Source organism: Dermacentor variabilis, chromosome 7 (genome assembly GCF_050947875.1).
Source record: "Dermacentor variabilis isolate Ectoservices chromosome 7, ASM5094787v1, whole genome shotgun sequence".
In the NCBI taxonomy this organism is placed as follows: Eukaryota; Metazoa; Arthropoda; class Arachnida; order Ixodida; family Ixodidae; genus Dermacentor; species Dermacentor variabilis.
In genome coordinates, this window is record NC_134574.1 from 15,694,076 (window position 1) to 15,716,797 (window position 22,722).

The 22,722-nt window shown below is 41.2% G+C and overlaps 1 protein-coding gene across 7 annotated transcripts in view; it reads right to left on the minus strand.

Annotated features, from left to right (window-relative positions):
- Positions 1-22,722, minus strand: part of brun (trafficking protein particle complex subunit brun) — a 747,330-nt gene that overhangs the window by 712,697 nt on the left and 11,911 nt on the right. For all 7 annotated transcript variants that reach the window (XR_012829487.1, XM_075698272.1, XM_075698271.1 and 4 more), the window contains exon 2: positions 15,772-15,880. Coding sequence is in view for 6 of the 7 variants with exons in the window: in XM_075698272.1 (XP_075554387.1) it covers positions 15,772-15,880 (109 nt within the window). In the remaining variant the exon portion in view is untranslated. The remainder of the gene's footprint in view (positions 1-15,771; positions 15,881-22,722) is intronic.

The window sequence follows — 22,722 nt, forward strand, 5'->3', positions numbered from 1 at the left end:
AACCCCAACGTTCCCACAAAGTGCACTGTCGTCAATGGAGTCGCTCATTGATTTCATACATGCTAAATTATAGCCGCCAGTGTTTGTGCAGCCGCTGGATGTGATGCACATCACGGTTGTGAATCTGAAACTTCCGCGAAAGCAAGTGCAAATTCCTAACGTGCCTAGCGCTTGATGCGCTGTTTAGAGGTAGAAATACCTAAACATTTCATTTTTCGCCAGCCTACTCTCTATAACAAATTTTTTTACTGTAAATGGCAAATTTGGTTTTGAACGAGAAGAAAGGGGCTTAACCGAGGGGCCCGATATTTATTGATCATATCATGAGAAGCCAACAAAGACACCAAGGAAAAGAGGGGAAATTACTTGTACTTACTAATTGAATTAAAGAAATTATAAATTAATGACAATGAAAGTGGATGAAAAAACAACTTGCCGCAGGTGGGGAACGATCCCACATCTTCACAATTACACATGCGATGCTCTGCCGGAGCTACAAAAGTCTGTTCAGCTGCATTTTTTTCTTTTACAACAGTCCAGATATAGTTGGGAACGATGGGTTTTTTTGTTCTTGATGTTGTTATAAGTGGACTGCACTGTAAAAGTTTGCAATGGCATTCTACCTTTGAACTTCATATTTTCTAGGTTGAAGCAAGATATGAAACCTAATTTTCTCGCAATAGTGGCATTTGGCTGATGCTGCAGCAATAGCATGCAAAATGCGTGCTATGGCAGCGAAATGTGTGCAAACTTGTGCAAAATGCCGGCAAGCCAAAGTAGTTTCCTCTTTTAGCCAACTAGAACACTTTGCTGTCATGTGCAGAATCTCCTGGTGTCCTGCTGATAGATCTCAGAAGCTCTTTAAAGAAAATGGGGGAGGCCTAGCTCGTAGTTTCGGCAGGTGATCGGAGCCGGCCGGGCCCTGTTTTGTGACAGTGCCATGCAGCGCCGTGCTTCGACGGGTATGCCGGAGTTGCTTGTTGCTTATGCCTCAGCCTGGCCAACAGCAATGTCCGTGTTCAAGCTGCCGCCCCTTGGCACTTTGTGGGTGTGCTTTGTGTGCATCAGTTCTGCCAGTTTCTGGGGTTTGGGAGTAGAAGACAACACCACTATAGGAGCCTGTGGTCCTCATTTCATTGTCAGAAACCATCGACAGCAACACTTCTGGAAACGCCAGCTTTAAAACCACCTCATTCTTCTGCATCCCTCTGTGGGCTTGGTGGCTATGCCGCTAAATAGATGCCTAACCAGCTTACTCCCATCATGCAGGTTAGTAGATCATACCGCCTATTTGTATGTGCTAAAGACTTTCTTGACATTTGCCTTTAACTTAACACAATTGGTAACTAAACCAACACTGGTAACACAGGCTGTGGAGAACATTTTAGATCTTATACTAACCACTCATCCCAAAAGCTTGCCAACCACAAACTATTTCCGTGAAATTAGTGATCATAAAGTAATCCATGCCACCTTCACCTTTACTCCAAGCTTACAGTGTTCATAGAAAAAGGTCATCTGTCTCTACGACAAAGGCAATTACGCTGTAATAAATCAGGAACTGCATGACTTTTACGAAATATTCAAATCAAGTTTTCATTTTGCATTCTGTGGAAAACACCTGGTCTCTTTTTAAGAATAAGCTTAACGCCCTAGCAGATAAGCACATTCCAGCTATAACCTTTCACGCTAACAGACATCAGGCATGGTTTGACAAAACACTTAAGAGAACAAAAAGAAACATCTTTTTCGATCAGCAAGAATGAAACCAAACCCAGGTACTCGAAAAATACTGCAAGACTGAGCGTGTCTACTTCGACGCTATCTGTACACAAAAACACTCGTTTTATCATAACAACCTTCACCGCATGATAACTGATAACCTGAAAAAAAATTTTGCACATCATTAATCCCCAGACACCTCGAACTATCAGTATTCGAAATGAAATTAGTGTCTAACTTGAGGTAAAGTGCAAAAAAACATGAGAGCAAGAGAAGGAAACGAAGACACTGTGCTACTAACAAACTAACTAAGAACACTTGTGCAGGAGCTAAAGGGCCGGAAACTGCAGCTGACCACCACAGACAAAACAATCAGCGACCTGAATAAGCGCACGACCAACTTAGAGGCCCATTATCAGGCTCTCATGCCTCTACACCAAGACATAGAAATACTGCAGACAACATCAACTGAAACAACGCGCCTAGTCACAGCGTTAGAGGCCCGTTTCGACGCCGCCGAAAACTGATCTCGCTGCAATAACGTGATCTTCTATGGAATTACTTACACCACTACAAATGAAACTTTCACTAAGTCTGAAGAATTAATAATTCAGATCTGCCGTAATCATTTACAAACCAACATCAACCCCACAGATATAGAACAGGCACATCGCTTAGGAAAACACAGCAAAGATCGAAAGCGTCCAATAATAGTAAAATACGCACACTGGAAAACGAAAGACGCCCTTCTGTCAAAAGGCCGAATGCTGAAAGGAACTAATTATAGAGTAGGTGAAGATTTCTCTCGCCTGACTCAGAAAGCATGGAAGGCCCTTTTGCATTTCGCCAAATCTAAATCACTTGCATACTCTTTATGCTATGAAACCTTGTACATCAGTCCTAAACGATATATTTTTGATGAATCATCTAACTCTGTAAAATAAATTGTGTAGCAATCATTCCGTCCTCTACAAAAAAAGAAGCAGCCAGAACTTGCACCTAGAAATGATCTTTCGTTTTCCGCAGTCTTTACTAACGCTCGCAGTTATCCTCCAAAGCGCAAGCTTATATCTAACATCATATCAACAAGCAGCAACTTGCTCATTCTAACAGAAACCTGGCTACACAATGACGTCACTGATACCGAAGTTTTGGCTGAGCTACCCGACTTCCATGTTTATCGAACTGACTGCGTAGGCTCAAGGGGCGGTGGCGTTCTTGTAGCAGTTCCCTGGCAACTTTTGTGTTCATTTATTAACATCGCATCAAAACTCGAAATACTATGGCTACTATATCGCACATCACCACTTACAGTGCTGCTGGGGGTTTGCTACAGGCCTCCCCATGCCACTCCTGAATTCTGTGGGGAGCTCAATAACAATTTAATACAACTAACGACCACCTACCCTAATGCCTCCATCCTACTTTTCGGGGGCTTTAATTTCCCAAACATAGACTGGAGCAACTTACCATATTCTTCAATAGTAGGTCCCCCAGAGAAAAGGAATTTCATCGGCATTTGTTTGAACATTATTCTGACACAATTAGTTTCGGAGTCAACGCGCGTCACACTAGAATCTGCAACCATTCTGGACCTCATCCTGAGTAATGATGCCAGTACCCTCTCATCAATTACACACCTTCGAGGAATTAGTGACCATAATGTCATTCATGCTACTTTCTTTTTTCCTGTAACACAAAATAAGACACATAAGAAAACTATAAGGCTTTACGAAAAGGGTGACTATGACGCAATTAACCGCGAACTTGAGACCTTCTTCCCCACGTTTGAAGCCGCGTATCGCAATCAGTCAATATTCCATAACTGGTCGATGTTTAAGGATAAGTTAACAGATTTGGCTAACAAATATATTCCTAAAGTTCACATTCGCCCCAATAATCAAAAACGTATCGCAATCAGTCAATATTCCATAACTGGTCGATGTTTAAGAATAAGTTAACAGATTTTGCTAACAAATATATTCCTAAAGTTCACATTCGCCCCAATAATCAAAAACCTTGGTTTACTAACGCCTTGAAAAAACAAGAAAATAAAAAGAAACGTCTTTACCGAGTGGCTACAAATAACGGGAACTCGCATCGATGGGAAATCTACTACAAAGCTGAAAACGAATATCTGATTGCAATCCGCAGCGCAAAGCGTTCCTTTTATGGCACTACACTCCCAAATTTGCTGCGCACTAACCCAAGACAATTTTGGCAAGTAATAAATCCTCATCCTGTTCACACTATTACGCTCACCAATGACTCAAACGAGACAATTACCGATACTGAATGCACTGACACTTTTAATTCTGCATTTGCAACAGTATTTACGAAAGAAATTGAAACAAACATTTTTTTACCTTTGTACAACATTGAAGGTCACATGCCATGCATCACATATTGTGCTGACGGAATTTCATCCATAATCCAGAAGACTAAGCTATCATCTTCATTTGGCATTGATGAAATTAACTCTAAACTTCTAAGAAACACAAGACACATGGGTGCATCATACTTGTCCTTAGTGTTCTCACAGTCACTCTCTTCAGGAAACATGCCGGGTGATTGGAAAGTAGGAAGGGTCATTCCAGTCTACAAAACAAGTAACAGGAATTCTCCATTAAATTATCGACCCATCTCACTAACAAGCGTTCCGTGCAAAATCATGGAACATGTCATCTACTCTCAAATCATTGCCTTCTTAGAAAGTAATCACTTTTTTCACCCTTCACAACATGGTTTTCGCAAAGGTTTCTCTTGCGAAACTCAATTATTTATTTTCGTTCATGACTTGCATACTGACCTTGACATCAATGTACAAACTGATGCAATCTTTTTAGATTTTGCAAAGTCATTTGATAAAGTATCCCACCAACGTTTGCTACTAAGACTTCAACTGTTGAACTTGGACCCTAACATTCTAATCTGGATAAATGAATTTTTGTCTAATCGCACACAAATGGTTTTAATCAACGGTAACCTATCAAGTCCCCTCCCAGTAACCTCTGGCATGTCCCAAGGATCTGTTCTTGGTCCCCTGTTATTTTTAATATATATTAATGATTTACCTCCAGTGTGTCTCCTGTAATATACGCATGTTTGCAAATGACTGCATCATCTACCGCTCTATCATTAACTCATCTGACCATACTGCACTCCAAAATGATCTTAACAGTGTTTTAGAATGGTGCAGCAATTCGCTGATGATACTTAACGCCAGCAAATGTAAATTCGTGTCCTTCTCCTGCCATCGCAACCCTTCCTTCTTCCCATATGCAATTAATACCACACTATTAGAATCAGTACAATCCTATAAATATCTATGTGTAACCCTATCTCACGATTTGTCTTGGCACGCACATGTCACTAGCATTATCTCTGCAGCTAACAAAACTTTAGGTTTTCTCAAACGGAATCTACGGCAGGTCCCATCAGATTTAAAATTACTAGCATATAAGTCACTTGTCAGGCCGAAACTGGAATATGCGTCAGCCATCTGGAACCCGCATCAAGCATATCTCACCGACGCATTAGAATCAGTTCAAGATCATGCTGTTAAATTCATTCATACGTCACATTCATACGACGTCAGCGTTCATCTCTGAAATCAGAATCCGGCTTGTCAATACCTTCATGTCGACGTCACATTTCCAGTCTTTCCCTGTACCGCAAGTTCTTTTTTTCTTCCCTTAATCAAGAGCCTTACATCACAGCAGCAGCACGCATATCTCATCGCACCAGCCATCCACTTCAAGTGGCATGCCCACGTGCACGGACAACCATTTTCACAGCCTCCTTCTTCCGTACCGCCAGAGACTGGAACGGCCTTCCCGCCAACATCACTAATACCACTTGTCCATCTTCGTTCACAGAACTTGTAACCGACCATTTTGTTAAATAATTATTTCTGACGATGTTTTGCTATCTTATAAAAACCCACCCCTTATGTAATGCCCCCTACGGGGGACTTTCAAGGTAATAAACTGAACTGAACTGAACCACATGAAATAAAAATTCAGTAGTTAGTAGCGCTGTGTCTTCATTTCCTTCTGATGTCCTCGTGTTTTCTTGCGCTTTGTCTCAATTTATTCAGTACCAGCTAGCCCACCAGTCTGTTCTCTTGAAATGGGTGATCCCTTATCAGACGCTGACTGCGCTAACTTCTTTAACACAACATTTTCGTCTATGAACTGGTTAGCGATCTGTGTAGTGGCACAGCCGCCAAGCCTACGGTGCGCGCTGGAAGGTGGTTTCTGCTTTATAGACAGCACTGAGGATGTTGTCAATTGCAACAGGGCACTGGATTTGTCATGAAGATCCACAACGGGAGGGAAGGCGCTACCGAATGTCCTGAAGCACGTGCAACAGGAAGGGGGCAAACACAAAGTTCGCCTTCCTTGGTAGCAGGCAGGCAGGGGAGGTATTCTGTAAGAGTCCACCTAGTGGACTGTCCATTTCGGCCATTCCTGATTGGCTAGGGCCACTCGTCTCCTCCTCGCTCGTACAGCCGCATCCAATCAGCCGCGGCCGAAATGGGCAGTCCACTAGGTGGACTCTTACAGAATACCCCTCCAGCTTCCCGGAGTGGCAGTCGAGGCTGCCAGTAGGGAAGACATGAGCAGGTCGGTGATGATGCGGCAGAAAACCTGCACGATCATGATCAACAGGTCAGTGGTCTGTGTAGTGGCACAGCCGCGAAGCCCATGATGCGCGAAGCCCATGATGCACGCTGGAAGGTGGTTGCTGCTTTATGAACAGCGCTGAGGGTGTTGTCGATGGCAATAGGGCAGCTGGATTTGTCACGAAGATCCACAGCGGGAGGGGTGTTTCCACAATGGAATTCTATACGCCCATTCAAAACATTTATGCTCTTGCCATGTCAGATATGCCTGCCGTTATTTTTTGATTAAATGGCATTTGCAGCTCAATAGAAATCCTCAAGATGTCATCACCTGCTGGCTCTGACAAAATTACTTCTGAACTTCTAAGAAACACCAACATAATTTCTGTTTCCTTTTTAATCTTGCTGTTTTCTTAGTCATTACCCACAGGTAAGCTACCAATTGAATGGAAAATCGGCAAGGTCGTTCCGATCTAGAATTCAGGTAATAGAGGCTCACCACTGAACTACTGCCCAATTTCCATAACACGCATCCCTTGCAAAATCATGGAACATGTCATGTTCTCACATATAATGGACTTCATCAACTCAAACAATTTATTTCATTCATCACAGCATGGTTTCCACAAGGGACTGTGAAACCAAGTTGGTCATCTTTTTTCATGATCTACACTCAAACCTTGATACTAATACAGAAACAGACGCAATTTTCCTCGATTTCGCAAAAGCCTTTGACAAAGTAGCTCATTAATGCCTGCTTCTAAATCTTTTACACTTGAATATTCATCCCAAAATTCTAAGATTGATAAAAGAATTTCTTAGTAATCACTCAGGCTTTGTGCAAATCAAAACAGTACTTCTAATCTGCTCATAACATCAGGCGTTCCACAGGGTTCTGTGTTAGGACCCCTCCTGTTCTTAATATATATTAATGATCTACAACCTAGTGTCTCTAGTCATATCTGCGCATTTGCTGATGATTGCGCTGTCTATCATACCATAACTAACATCAGTGACCAAATATTGCTTCAGGACGAGCTAAACAGTATTCAAAATTGGTGTGATGACTGGCTAATGCGACCTTCTAAATGCAAAGTTATGTCAATAACCTGCTGTCGAAATCTCCTCATATTCTTTTATGTAATAAATAACAAGCCCATAGAATAAGTTAAAACCTTCAAATACCTAGGCATCACTGTTTCTCACAACCTTGACTGGTGTTCGCATGTGAATAACATCATAACATCTGCTGACAAAAAGCTAACTTTTTTTAAACACCACTTACAAAACTGATGTAAAACTACTAGCATACAAATAATTCATCAGACCTAAACTTGAATGCGCTTCTGTCATCTGGTGCAGGCATGAAATTTACCTCACTAACGCCCTTGAAGCCGTACAGAATCACGCTACTAGATTCATTCACTCAGCATATTCTTACAACATTTGCGTCTCATCCTTAAAGCAGATTCCAGTTTACCAACTCTTTCGTATCACCATCGCATTGCCAGCCTATCATTTTTTACAGTTTTTACAGACCTCTTGCCCTCGCACCATACATTTCACCACTGGCATGAACATCATGTCACACATTACGTGTCGCTCGCCATAAAATGTGCACTGTCACTTTTTCATCTTTTTTCCCTCGTGTAGTTGTAGACTGGAACAGCCTTCCTTACGACATTGCTGCCATCACCAATTCATCTGCATTCATGGAAGTGTCAGCGATTTTCCCTGTCATTACCTTGGCACATATTGAAAGGAGAGTCTATATATACCAAAACACTGATACAACTACTACTTCTTGCGAAACTATCGAGTTCGCTTTAAATGGGTTCAACTGCATTCGGTACTTTCAAATATCAGAAACAGATGAAATATTTTGTTACTGCCTACTATTGGAGTCTTTCTGCAGTTCTCTGTCTGCTAAGCAAAGTATTGCGAATTATCAGAAGTGAAACGACAAAAGGTTTTGAAGCAGTGCAGATATGAAATAAGTAATGAGAGCACTGTTTGCGGCTTCGTAGCAGAAGCCTACATGACAACTGTGATTTTTCCTCTAAACTGTCATTGAAGCTTTAGGAAATATAGTGACACAGCAGTTTCAGCTTTTACGCAACAACCAATGACTTGGAACAGGCACACTTATATGTGTTTATAACCCGCCTGTCTTTTGGCAGCTCTTTTGGGTTTTCTTTTCCCACAACTTTTGATCTTTCAGCAAACATTTATTTAACATTTTTATAAAGTACATCAGCCATTAATTCACGGAAAGCTTGATTGCAACCAAGCTTTAAATATCTTAAGGGGCTATTCAGACAGGTATTTAATGATGATTAGTGATCTTGTGCATAAAACTTGCCCTTTGTCCCTGATAAGTCTTTTTTGCACTAGTCAGTAGAAGCATGGTAGATAATTATAACAAGATAAATATTCCTGCGATAAATATATTAATCTGAATTTGACTATTCGATATTTGAAAAACTTTTATGTCTGTCCACCTCCAATACAGGGACATAGATATTTCACTTGTAGAGATGGAAAAAAGATGTTGCATTTATTGCTGCACTGTTCTAGCTCATATTTTGCAGCAAGATCACATTTTATAGTCTACCTCATTTAGCATAACACTTGGTACAGACCTGGTCATTAATACCTGTGTCCCCCCTTAACAAGCACGGTGCCATGCACGCGCACGTAAATATGAAAACATCTCGCTCGATGAATGCGGAAAGTCGCTGTCAAAACGCAGGAGTGAGAAATTGTGGCAGCAGTAGCAGTCGAATTGACCTTCGTGAATCTCTCACTTCAATACAACCAAAACATCAAAAGCAAAGTGCATATGAAGCTACCGGCTCTACGTGCACTCTGCAAACATTGCAGATGACTTTCAAGATGAGGCGTGCGCACTTTGTCCACATCGCAGATCGCTTTCAAAATGCGACGCCTGCGCAGCCGTGCCGCAAGCAGCGGCCACCACAGTAGAACACCCCCTCTCCCTTGCCTCTCCCTACCCCCGCGCCTTGTACATGAAATACTGCGTGCTTCCACCCCGCCTTAATCCCTCCGTCCCTCTATTGCACGTGTGCATGATATTGAGGTGCAATCGTCGGCTAACCCTCGCAAGTCAGTCAGCCTGTGTCAACATAGCAGAAGTCCATTTTATAAGCCCAGTTTTTAGACAAATTGGCACTAATTTTGTCTGCTGTAGCCAATAGTTCCTTGTAGCGCGGTCTGTTAAAAGTGAAGTTCGTTGCATCAACAATATAGGTACAGCAAACTAAGGTTGAAATGTGGTCCGCTATATCCGAAAGTCTGTTGCACGTGGGTCCGTTGTAACAAGCGTAGACTGTATGTGCGATTTCCAAGCAAAAGTTCTTGCATTTACGCATGCAAAAATTTTCTCGTCTCATCCCCAGGAAAGTTCTGGCAGCACTTATCGCCAAAAAATAAAGCTGCGCCCAAACTCTGTATTGGTGACACCTTTTTAACCGACAGTGCCGAAACCGCAGATGTGCTCAACCGATATTTCTGCTCAGTGTTTACGCGTGACGACGGTATCAGCCCACAGTTCCCTAGCTATGAACACATTCTGCCGATTGGTGATGCCACAATTACTGAGGAAGATGTGTTAGCACTTATGCTCAACCTCGACGCTAAAAAATCACCCGGAGCTGATGGAATCCCGAATGCGTTTCTTTCCCGGTACGCTAAATGGTGTTCAAAGTATTTAACCCTAATATTCGAGAAATCACTATCATACGCAGAAATTCCAACCGACTGGAAGTACGTGAAAGTCATCCCCATACCAAAACAGCGAATCCGTCTCTCCTCACATCCTACAGGCCAATATCTTTACTATGCACATGCGCAAAAATCCTCGAACACATAATTTTTAAGCACATTTCCACCTTTCTTAACGACAACGCAATAATTGACGCAAGACAACATGGTTTCCGGCGAGGTTTTTCTACTGTAACTCAGCTCGTAGAAACAGTTCATGACTTAGCGACAGGTTTGGATAGACAAGGCCAAATAGACTTAATATTTCTCGATTTTGAAAAAGCATTTGACCGCGTCTCTCACTCCAAACTACTGCTTAAACTAAAACCCATTTTAAAGAATGACGCCTTAGTTAACTGGATTACAGCATACCTTTCATTACGCAAACAAAGTGTTCAGGTCAACGATGCAGCTTCAACACCCGCAACTGTAGACTCAGGCATTCCACAGGGATCAGTGTTAGGGCCGCTCCTCTTTCTTATCTTTATCAACGACGTCATCAGTGACATACGCGTCAAGATAAAGCCTTTTGCAGATTTGTACAATGAAACACGCAATTCAAATGATCAGGAAGCTTTAAACACCGCGCTGTATGCAATACAAACCTGGTGCTCGAAATGGCAGATGAGTATTAACCTCAAAAAGACTGTTGCAATGACCATTACTCGCAAAAAGAATCCCTTAACCCCTACTTATAGCATTAACAACCAGTCTTTATCAGTCGTGTCCACGTACAAATACTTGGGAGTAGTATTAACATCAGATCTTAGGTGGAATGAACATGTAACATACATTTATAATAAAGCAATGAAGAAACTAGGCTTTTTAAGGCGATCAATAGGAAACGCTTCACTTGAAATAAAACTCTTAGCATATAAAACATTCATCCGACCCATTCTAGAATACGCTGCGATTGTCTGGGATCCGCACACACTAACCAACATCAAAATTGAGAAAGTCCAAAGAAAATCAGCCAGGTTTATTTTCAATTCGTACAGCTGGCGCACATCCCCATCATCTCTTCTAGAAGCTGCAGAACTGGAAACCCTTGCAATAAGGCATTACCGGGACAGAATGAAATTTTTTTTCTTACTGTATAACAATCAATTAGGAATAGATAAAACAGCATATATTCTACCGGCTAGTCACCGTTACACGCGCTCTTATCACAACAAAAAGGTTAGAGATTTTACCTGCAGGACTAACGCATTTAAAAATTCTTTTTTCCCGCGCACAATTTCTGAATGGAACGCACTACCTGCCACAACTGTTGAATGTCCAACGGTTTCATCCTTTCTTTCTGCACTTTGTGAATAAACCATAGCGTTCATCTCTCGTTTTTACTAATCAAATCATGATTGTCAAAGGTTTTTCTTATGTTTTTTTTTTATGCAGATTCTTGTTCAGTGTCTGTTATCTTGTTTGATCTTATTTCATATATGTTTTTTGTTATTTCAAATGCCTACTCCTGCCTAAGGCCTGGTAACAAGGCTGGCAGTACTTGTAAAATAAATAAATAAAATAAATAAATAAAATTCATAAAACAAATGAGTTGAAATTTGTGCGACTGTCTCTTTTTTCATCCATTCACATTTAATGTCACAGGCATCACCAGTTCAAGGTTTGCTTTTTACTTAGTCACCTGAAAATACCAGCCGAGTATCTTTATAAAAATACTACCAGTGCAGATTGAAACCAACCCAGACCTTCCGTCATCAATAGGTTATTCAAGATTACACTCACTTATCAAACTGAACACCTATATTACTTTTTTTGCATGTTTCTCTTGTTTTTTGTCATTTCCCTACTTCGACCAATCTTCTGATCGCCTTTTACTAATCTCTATTGTGGACATGTTTACTTTCCCCCTGCTCTCGCTGAATCCAAGGGCTTCAAGGACTCCAGTGGTGCCTAAATTAACCGCTGGGCAGATAGATATCTTCACATTCTAATAAAACATGCTCCATCGTTTCCCTAGCTTCACCGCAGAGAGCACATGCTTCTTTATTCTTATATCTCACTTTATAGGTGCATATTTTAAGGCATCCTGATCTCGCTTCGAAAAGTAATGGGCTTCCCTCTGAGTCATCATTAATTGTTTCTTTCCTTATTTTGTTTTTTTCCTCTTAAGTGGTTATTCGTGGCAGGTTTCTTTACTGTTGCAGCCAACCATGAGATTATTTCAGCCTCTCTGACTTACCGCTTGACGTTCTTTGTTGATGCGTTGCTCACCCTACAAGCCACATACTTGCTGGTAAGCTTCCTAGTTCTTTTCCACCACTGTGAATCAATGGTTTTTTTGTGCAAATACCTCAACACTCTCCCAGCCCATTTACTTTCTTCCATATTCCTCAGTCGTTCTTTGTGATCAATTTTACTGTGAGCTTCCCTCCCTTCAGAACTTGTCCAGCCCATATCACGTTGGAAGGCAAGCGCCCTCTGCTTTTGCGCTTGGGGGCCGTTCCGATCTTCGAGGCTTGTTCTGCCAGGCCGACATACCACTGTCATTTCACGACAAAAAGTAGAAACACTACGTGTTAACCGATATGTACGCAATAAGCTTGCATGGTTTATGCAGATACAAAACGCATTATGTTCAATGGCCGCTGAGTCAGGAATTTGACTTTACTATTAAAACAAAACTACTGTTTAAACAGGTACAGTATAATGAGGTTTTACTGTATGCGTCTATTGTATAGCTTCCTCATACTCGATTACTGCGCTTGATTAGAAAGCCAGTTGTCATCCACCTCGAACAGACGTCAGAGCCTTCTCGTACTTTGTACAGTATTCGTACTTTGTTCTACAGCAATTTACAATGTTGCGCGATATTGTACACTAATGAATAATAAAAGCATATCCACAGGTGGCGTTCGTAAAAGAAGAGACGAGACTGCTAGTCAAGCTTCTGCTTTCGTATGAGTGAACTGCCAAAACACTAATCGAGAAATGAAACCCATTGTGTGAAAAGCTGATATTGTGCAACCACAATATTCAACACAATGCATTATTGTGAGCATGTGCTAATGTTTCAGGCATTATCAAAGCAGTGTAAACATAGGAGCGACAAAATTTGGCCGCTGCTCAAGAGAAGCTCCCAGAGTTTTACTGCTGCTGTCATTCAAAAGTTTTATATATGGCACAAATTTTGCATAGTTTATTTGTGCAAGTGCCATTAGTACTGGAGGATAGTTTCAGTGATGCCTCCTGTCCAAGTTTTGTTTTTCAAGACTAGCCAATGTGCCAAAAATTGCTAAATTCAATCATGGAAATGTTCCAACAACATTTACAGGGTGTCGAAAAGCTGTCATTCAAATTTATCTATATTTTTGGGTCCAGTAAGGAAAGAGACACAAAATAGAAACAATTAAATTAATTTAGGCTGATCAAATGTCTTTTCAGAACTACATTTTTGTGAATTTCCCAGTAATATGATGATTATTAAAGAGAAAATGAAGGTCAAAGTTGTTCAATTTCAATGCCAAAACACCTGCATCAATATGGCAGTGTGACATCACAAATATCAAAGTACTTTTTTGTATATGGGCTTTTATGACTCAGTGAAAGTTCCTGGAACTTGCCAAATTTTGTCTGTCTTTGTTAGAATACAATGCAGTTTATATTTACTGATAAAAAGTTAATTGGATTCAAGCAGAGGGCCATCAAAATCCATGACGTCATGACAAGCTGGAACGAAAGGTGTTATGTGCAGCATGTAATACAGTTAAACCTCTATATAATGAACTTAAAGATGACAAAATTTTCAATATAACAAAGCATTAAGCTTTTCACAACTTTTTTTTTCATAGAACACCATGTATTTAGAACCCCATTATAAGGAAGTGTGTTAACACATAATTTCATTTTAACACAATTTCAATGCCACCACAAAGAAATGCCAAGACAATAAATCACAATAAGATGACCAATGGTTGAATTACAAGCAGCTGCTTGCGAACGCACCTCTGAAATTGAACACTGCATGAAGCAGCGCCACGTTACATATAAAGTCCAAGTGCGATAAGATCCTATCATGCCTCACACACTGAATGATCTAGGGAGGCATTCGCTGTATGGGTTGGATGTGAGTGAAACCTAATGAAAGTGAACCGAGAATAACGGTGGCTTGACGAGGGCAGTCTTTCAGCGAGAGCAGGGGGAAAAGGGGAACGAGCTCACGGTAACGTGATCAAGCACATATGAGAGGGCAGAGGGGGAGGATGGCACCCAGTGCAGCTCTATTTATAGCACGGGCCATGGCTGCGCATGGCTGTAAGCGAGACTGAGTGCAGTCCATGCTATGTCCAGTACCGAGGTAATCTGCTGCATGTGCAAAGAGTGGGTGCGCCGAGTGGGCATTCCTCTATGATAAATGCTGGAGGTTGCATAATCTCGAATTTCGGAAACATGTTGAACATACACAAAGCATTCACTCCCTGCTGCCAGCATTTTTCATGTTGGCATCTCACAGCCACACTACGAGCCGAAGGGGCAGAGTGGCGTGCTTCCCTTCATGCTGCTGATGTGAAGATATCATGGTATCCTTCCCTGTCGACTCTCAAATTAAAAAAAAAATATGGACAGATTTCTCTTTCTTTCAAATTTGCTTTTTCCGATTTCCCACTAATTTGAAAAATATTGAGGCCCCTTCGGCACAAGAAAAATACATCAGTGACTACTTATTTGCGTAGGAGGTCGAATTTCAATGTAACGAAATTTCTATATAGCAAAGCAAATTGCCGATTTTACCGACTTCGTGATATCGAGATTTATCTGTATAATGTAAAGTGAGAAATATTGCCAAAATCATATTCATTGGGCATTTCATTGTGATCTGCCTTCGATGCGGAAAGCCGTCATGTGTTCCAATATTTGCCACAAACGGCAAAGTAGACAGTTAAGCAGACGGCGGCTATATTAAGTCTTGTTCCAATTCTGAAGAAGACAGATAAGAAGACAGTTTGCAAAGGCAGCATCAAAGTTAAGAATGACGTAGGATACTTTCCTGTCCAAAGAAAATGGCAGCTGTGCAGGACGCTTGGAAACTCTATAGGAAAGTCGTCTGTGCTCAAGGAAGCGTAGTCCTGCTTTCCCATAGACGTACATGATGCTGTGCTTTTCATAAGTTTACTGACGCAATGAGTTCAAATCGAAAGGTAATACCTCCTTTTCACAAAATTTTTTTTCCCATCGCAAGGCAGCATCATGTCACAGGGGAATCTTCCGTGCGTCTTCCAGACGGTTCAAGGCATGTTCCGTTACTTGGGCTCGAAGCTGCCCAGCTGTCTCCTTAGATGTCTACATAGACTGTCTCCAATGATCGTTAAAATTGGAACACACCCTAGACCTAGATTGTAGTCTTGCTTGTGGTTCTAGTGCAATTTTAGGTACCAAAAATGTCTACTTACTATATCTGGGCCATTATTTCCAAGCGAACCCTTTTGCTTGATTGTATGCCATTCTTATATTCCACCATTCACAGCCGGCTGATCACAACGTGGGCAGAGCATTGCTCTGTCCAGTGACAAAGTGTGAAAATGAATGGCATCACAAGATATTGTGGCCCTGACCTTTTTTGTATATTTCAATAAAGAATTAGGCAGATTCTATTTCAGGGAAATGCTCACAATAATCCTCACCTTGGTGCCCCAAAGAGGAGGCAGCGCGAGTCAATGGCTGTCAGGTGCTGTTGCAGAAGTTGTTCGTGCAGACGACACAGTGCCTCCACACCATCCTGGCCACACTCACCTGCAAGCACAACATTGACAATGCTGTGGCTCTAATCATTCAGGTGACATCATATTGTCACTGCCTTGCCTGTTTCTCATGAAGGAGGTCAACACCTAAGGCATGCATGCAGACAGAGGGCAGTACACATAACAGGACAAAACCTGAAGCAGTTTCCTTGAATTCTACAAAAACAAATCTGATTTTGCTCATATACTTTGGCACACCAAATCATTGAGTTTAACAATTCTTCTGAATGCACAATCACCTTGAAGCAAGCTGGTTTAGACTTTTCAGCAGTTTGGCAGCAATGCTACTGTTTCTCAATATAACTTGTTCTTGTGCAACTTGTGGAGTCACTGCAGTGCAATCAAAAACAAAGGACAGTGGACTGGGCAGCATGGGCACTACACTCGTACGCATTATTCGTACGCAGAGAACCCACACGGTTTATTCCCTACTGCTTGGCTAGGAGACACTACAGTAAAACCTCGTTATTTCTTTTTTATTTAAAAATACTGCGAGTCATCAATCTGCCCCAAGCAGGAGGGGCTACAATATAAAAATACCAGACAACTGATAGAAGAAGTATGCAATGGTAATTACAATTTGCACACTATTATTGCTGATACAAACAGTATCAGTAACACAATATATACATTTCTGCTTAAAAGGAAAAAAATAATCGGTCAGTTTCAGCAACAAAATCACCTGATGCAACAGTACTTGCAGGAAGCAAGTTCCAGTCTTCAATAGTTCATGGAAGAAAACTAAACTTAAAGCTGTTTGTTTTCGCAAATGTAGGATGAAGTGAATGCATGGTGTCTACCAAGTTGACATTTCCAAATTCTTCGAGTTTTCCAGGTTTTCCCCCAGTGCCTTTGCGAAATTCCCTGAGTGATGCAGAACTATGTTTTATGTCAAGACATGCTGATACCATATCGCCCGATGCTGTCACTCTCTAGTAAGCATATGAAAAAATTTAACAAGAATGACTTAATCTAATCTGAATACTAAGGAGTAGTACTTATGTTATTCGAAAAGAAAATATAAAGAAGGGGTTAGTAAAATGCACAGCAAATAATATGTCTTCAAAAAAAATTGCAAATCGAGTCGGACATTCTCAAATACGAATAAAAGGGAGGTGCATACAGAAGCAAATATTTTCGAATATGAGCTATTTTTATCAACTGATAGCAAGCTCAGTGGTATGAGGCCTGAACTTTGTCACAATTGACATTCTCTCTCAACAGCTCGTAAATCAACCTGAACTGTCCTTACTCTCAGCCCGTGCACAACGCCTCATTGTGTTTCACTGCTTTAAAGAGTTTATTTTGGTTTGGATGAGGGACACCTGTATCTCGGTATCAGCCAACACTCAGTTTTTTGAGCTCAAGCTTTTTCAAAACGGTGGCAGCACCCTTCCTTTCCCGTTCATTCCTCAATGTGTAGGTCCTTCCTCTTCTCGTCCTCCTACCGCCGCTCATTTGCCCCACGGACCATTTGAGGCATCTTCTTGGTCAGTTGTACAGTCAACGTCTGATTTTTTTAATTGCCTAGGGGCCGCGAGAACGTCCGAAAAGTCAGCCAGTTGGAAAAAATGAATGCACGTCTTTTACTGCCCTTAAGAGCTCAAACCACCACAGGCACATTCGAAAACGCTCTGAAGGCCTTGTCGGTACACGCATTAGGCATATCGGTGCTCGTACAGGAGATACCAGGTGCACACGTGTATAATTAAGGAATACATGACGTGTCCCATGGCAATAGCCCCTTCCCATGCTTGTGATGCTTCACTGCAATACTTTTGCATATGCTTCACCAAGTAACACTTCGGTACAGAGGCGAAGCTGACTTTTTGGAAACGGCATTATGCAACACACCGTGCTTTACAAGCTTCTAAGCCAATCGCAAGGACCACAAAGGTGGAGTCCGTGCCATTGCTGACCAGCAGCAAATTCTTTCAATAAATAACAAGGCACCCAATTGCAAGAGGCTTTATAGCGAACGTCGAAGCAGCTAGGCGTAGGGTTGCCGCAGTGGTGGCTACGGCTGTCAGCGGATCTGCGTGCGAGAGCGCCAGTTGGAGGCGGCGAGGTAATCAAAATGGCAGCAGTGGTGGTTTTGATTAATGCCGTTTCGGACCTGTGGTCACGGCAAAGCGTCCAGAAAATCGGACGGCGAAGCGTTCTTGCGTTAGGAATTTCAGACGTTCTGATACATTGACTCTATGGGGTACTGGTGGTGCCGTGACACCGTCCAAATTATCAGGAATCCGGATAGTCGGTCGTTGACTGCACTCTGGCAACTCCTCCAACCGACGACAGGACGTCAAAGACGATTCATTCCCATTTATACTCGAGCGAGCATTACCGCGACTTTCAACCCTTTCAATAAAATTGCAGCTAATTTTCCCTGATAGAGGCACAAATACCCTTAGTTTTCTCTGAGTTTTTCCAGACTACTCAAAATCCCTGAGAATTTCCGGTTTTCCCTGTTGGTAGACACCCTGTACTCAATATCTCTGAGAATTCCCTGTTTTCCCAGTTGGTAGACACTCTGTGAATGTTCTTGGCTGTGAAGCATCCTTGGAGTGCTTCCACTAGCGTCAGTACAAGCACTCCAAGGACGTGTCACAGCCGCAAACTGTTTTCGCAGTAAAATGGCTGGAACTCCAAACAAACACATATCCACATTTGAGCCTCTACCACGCCATACACCCTACGCTGTATTCCTATAAATGCCCACACTGCGATCAATGCGCAATGCTTTACCACATGGTACAGGCTCAAGCAAGCATACCACAGCTCGCACCCATAACACACCCCACCACATGCCAATACGAGGCAGCACTGTCTAGCTCCGACTCGACGAACCAGCTCCGCCTGGTCAACCGATCGAGAAGGGCAGCTAAGGCCACTGGACTCTTGGACCAAGGGGACCACCCACTGCACATTGGAAGAGCTACCTACGCTCGTGTGCTTTCTACAAAGTTTACATTCTCTCTCTCCTTCTCTGCTTGTAGTGCTGAGGGGATGAAGACAACTTTGAGGCTAAATTTTCCTCTTAGGCATTTGTGAAGAGAAGCCAAACAATTTTTCTTTGAGTTTCTAATTCCAGTATGTGGTTTGCTATCATAAAGGAAGGTGAATCATGTTTTGTATACTTGCCAAGTATAAATCTCACTAGCTCAGGGCTAATCTGCTCCGGTTGTTCAATCTCCTTTTTATAATAGGGATCCAAGACGATTTTAGCACATTCTAATTTTGGTCTCACACAGGTGTTATAAGCAAGCAATTTATCCTGAACCAGAGCATCTTTTAGCTTTCTTTTAAGAAACCACAGTTTGCGCAATGCCGACGCGCAAATTTTAGTGATGTCTTGACCAATTTAATGTACTGGAGATAGTGATGCAGAGATATTTATATCCATCGACCTTTTTCACTGAATTGTTGCCAAGTGAACATGAGAACATGCTGAGAAATGTCTTTCTTGTTGTGCACATAAGCACAGTTTCTTGCACATTCAACACCCCAATCACACCGATTAAACATAGTGGTAATTGCATCCTGTAAGAAGACTATGGTCCTCCTGCAATAAAATTTGTTTATAAATTGTGCAATGATCTTCAAACATTTTTATGACTACCCCTTCTTGTATGATACTAAATCATTAACATACAGAACAAATAGAAGAGGCCCAATAACAATACTCTGTAGGGCCCCAGATGTGACTAGTAAATCTGATGATCGACCATTCATTTCAACATATTTTTTGTTAGTGAGGTATACTTTGATCCAACAGAGTGTTTTGTGGTAGCACTATCTACTGAAGTTTATACAGCAATTTACTATCTGGAACTTTATCAAATGCTTTGCAAAAATCTAAGAATAAAACACATTTGTCCAGAGACATACAAAATAGTCATGCATAACAGACAAGCTGGGTAACTGCTGACAAGCTTTTTCTAAATCCATGTTGGCAATTTGATATGTCCTATCTAAAGAAGAAATCATACAAAAAGGAAACAACTCTCCAACAGCAGCTTATAATAGACGCTGGTCGATAATAAGTCAATAAAGGATCACCTTTTTTGTGCACTGTAACTACACAGGCAATTCGCCAATCATCAGGTACGACACCAGTATTAAAATATAAATGTGATACCTGTAAAGTCTACTGTATCAAAGACACATTGGGAATACCACCTGATCCTGGGGATTATTCAGTATGGTTATAAGATGGTTATAAGCACTTTTTCCTTAACAGATCCGGTCGCAAAGGTGGGGGCGTGTCGATGCATATTCATAATGCAATAACTGTTGCTCAAAGCGAGCAATTTACGTTGGCAACGGAAGATCTTGAGCTATTGACTGTAGAAAGCCATAGTAGCATTTTCAGTGTGGTGTATCGTCCCCCTAATGCAAGACTAGACACGTTTTTCGAATCGCTAGAAGCTCTTTTTGATTACGCGTCTTCTAATGAAAGATTGCTTTTTCTGTCGGGTGATGTGAACTTAGATATGAAATGTGTATCGAAACCAGGAAAGGAACTTGTGGCCTTAATTGATGCATATGGGTTTTGCAACGTTATCGAAACCCCAACGCGCATAACGTGCTCCACGGCAACGTGTATCGACGTTATCATCACAAATGCAGATAAGTCTAACATAGATGCAGGGACCGTCGCCTGTGACATCAGTGATCACCTCCCAATCTTTGCTTTTGTTAACAATGCTAGACCAGAAAGCGCTTCTAAACCGCATGATTTCAAGTATCGCCGCATTGATCCGATCACCTTAAGTAACTTTCGGAACGCGATTTCCGCCACTGACTGGGAATACGTCCTATCCATAAATGACCCTGACATGGCTTACGATGCTTTTCTATCCAAACTGAAAGCTATTTACAACACTTCTTTTCCTCTGAGGCATGCAAGAAAATGCAAAAATAGAAAACCATGGATAACGGCAGAACTAATTCGTGAAATAAAATTAAAAGACAAGTTATTTACACAGTTCATTAAATCTCGAGACCCTGAAAAATTAGGCGCATATAAAAAATACCGTAATCAGTTAAACCAAAAACTGAAGAGGGCGAAATTGGAATATTTTAGCCATTTTTTTGACCCCGCTTCGAGGAACAGTGCCCGAGACCAACGGGACCAACTAAATCGCTTGCTTAACTTCCGGTCACGCCGTCCTATTGCTTCCATTGAAAAAGAAGGCAAAGTTCTGTGCGGAAAGGAACTTTCCAACCAGTTCAATAGGTTTTTCATCAATATTACAAAATCACTTTGTGTCGCACCAGATGTCCCTGTCGGTTATGCCTGTGTGGCACCGAGCGTTCACGAAACCTTATTTATGTTTCCAACTACTGAATCTGAAATAATATTCGTGTTTTCGAACCTCCGGTCGAGTAAATCCAAGGATAAAGATGGTTTTCAAATCCAACCATTTAAATTTGTAATAGACTTAGCCCCTACACTAGTATATATTTATAACCTTTGTTTAAGTAGCGGCGTCTTGCCAAAACAAATGCAGATTGCAAAGGTTGTTGCCATACATAAAAGTGGATCTGTTTCTGACTTTTCCAACTACAGACCAATATCGATTCTTCCAGTACTGTCTAAAGCATTAGAAAAAATTATTCATTGCCGGTTGACTAACTTTCTAAGTAAGCATTCTGTTCTTTCTGACTACCAGTTTGGATTTAGAAAACAGAGGTCGACTGAGATGGCATTGACTAAACAAAAAGAAATTATAATTTCCACCTTTGAAGAAAAGCTTCTTGTTCTCGGGATATAAATAGACTTATCCAAAGCATTTGATCTAATTGACCACTTTCTATTATCTCAGAAACTCAGTCACTATGGCATTAGGGGCATCAGTCTTGCTTTAATACAGTCTTACCTAAAGTACCGTAAACAAATGGTGTGTTTAAATGAAACCTCATCAGATGTTGAGCCAATCTTATCCGGTGTACCACAGGGAAGCATTTTAGGGCCTCTGTTGTTTTTAGTTTATATAAATGACATTTTTCATACCCACTTTCCGGTTCATCTCGTAGCTTACGCTGATGATATTACAATGCTCGCCACAGGAAACACACTAGCTGAGTTATCCATCCGTGGCAACCAATTTTTGGAACATTTGCGTCACTGGTGTAATAAAAATTGTCTTAAAGTTAATACGAATAAAACAAAAGCTGTGATATATAGAACAAAAAATAAAGTAGTAAGTGGTGATATCGAACTATTATTAGGAAATGACAAGATTGACATTGTATCCAGTATAAAATCTCTTGGTGTTATATTCTCTGAGACACTCAATTGGGACCTACAAGTTGAAAATATTCGTGCTAAAATGAACAGGTTAAATGGGGTGTTATGCAAACATAGGTTAACCCTTCCCACACAGGTTAAACTCCTCATTTATAATTCATACATAGCGCCAGTGATTACTTATTGCCACACAGTTTGGGGTACAACGACTCAACACAATAAACAGCGCCTTTTAATTGCACAAAAGCGTGCGGTAAGGCTGATAGCTAATATACCGTGGAATGCTCACACCAGAGAATATTTTAGGCAGTTCAATATTTTAAGTGTAACTACCTTGTATGTGTTCAAACTTCTTTTCATTTACAAAACTGCTGTAGCAACTAACAACAACCTTATGCTAACAATGTTTCAGCTTGTACGTCATGAACCTACATATGATGTACGTCATTCTATGTCATGGTCCCTACCGTTAAGTCGCACCAAATACCACACACAATGTTTATCGTACAATCTGCCTAGGTATCTAAATGTTCTCGAAGAAAATCGTTTTTCCCTTAGGTTGCTTTCTATACAAACTTTCA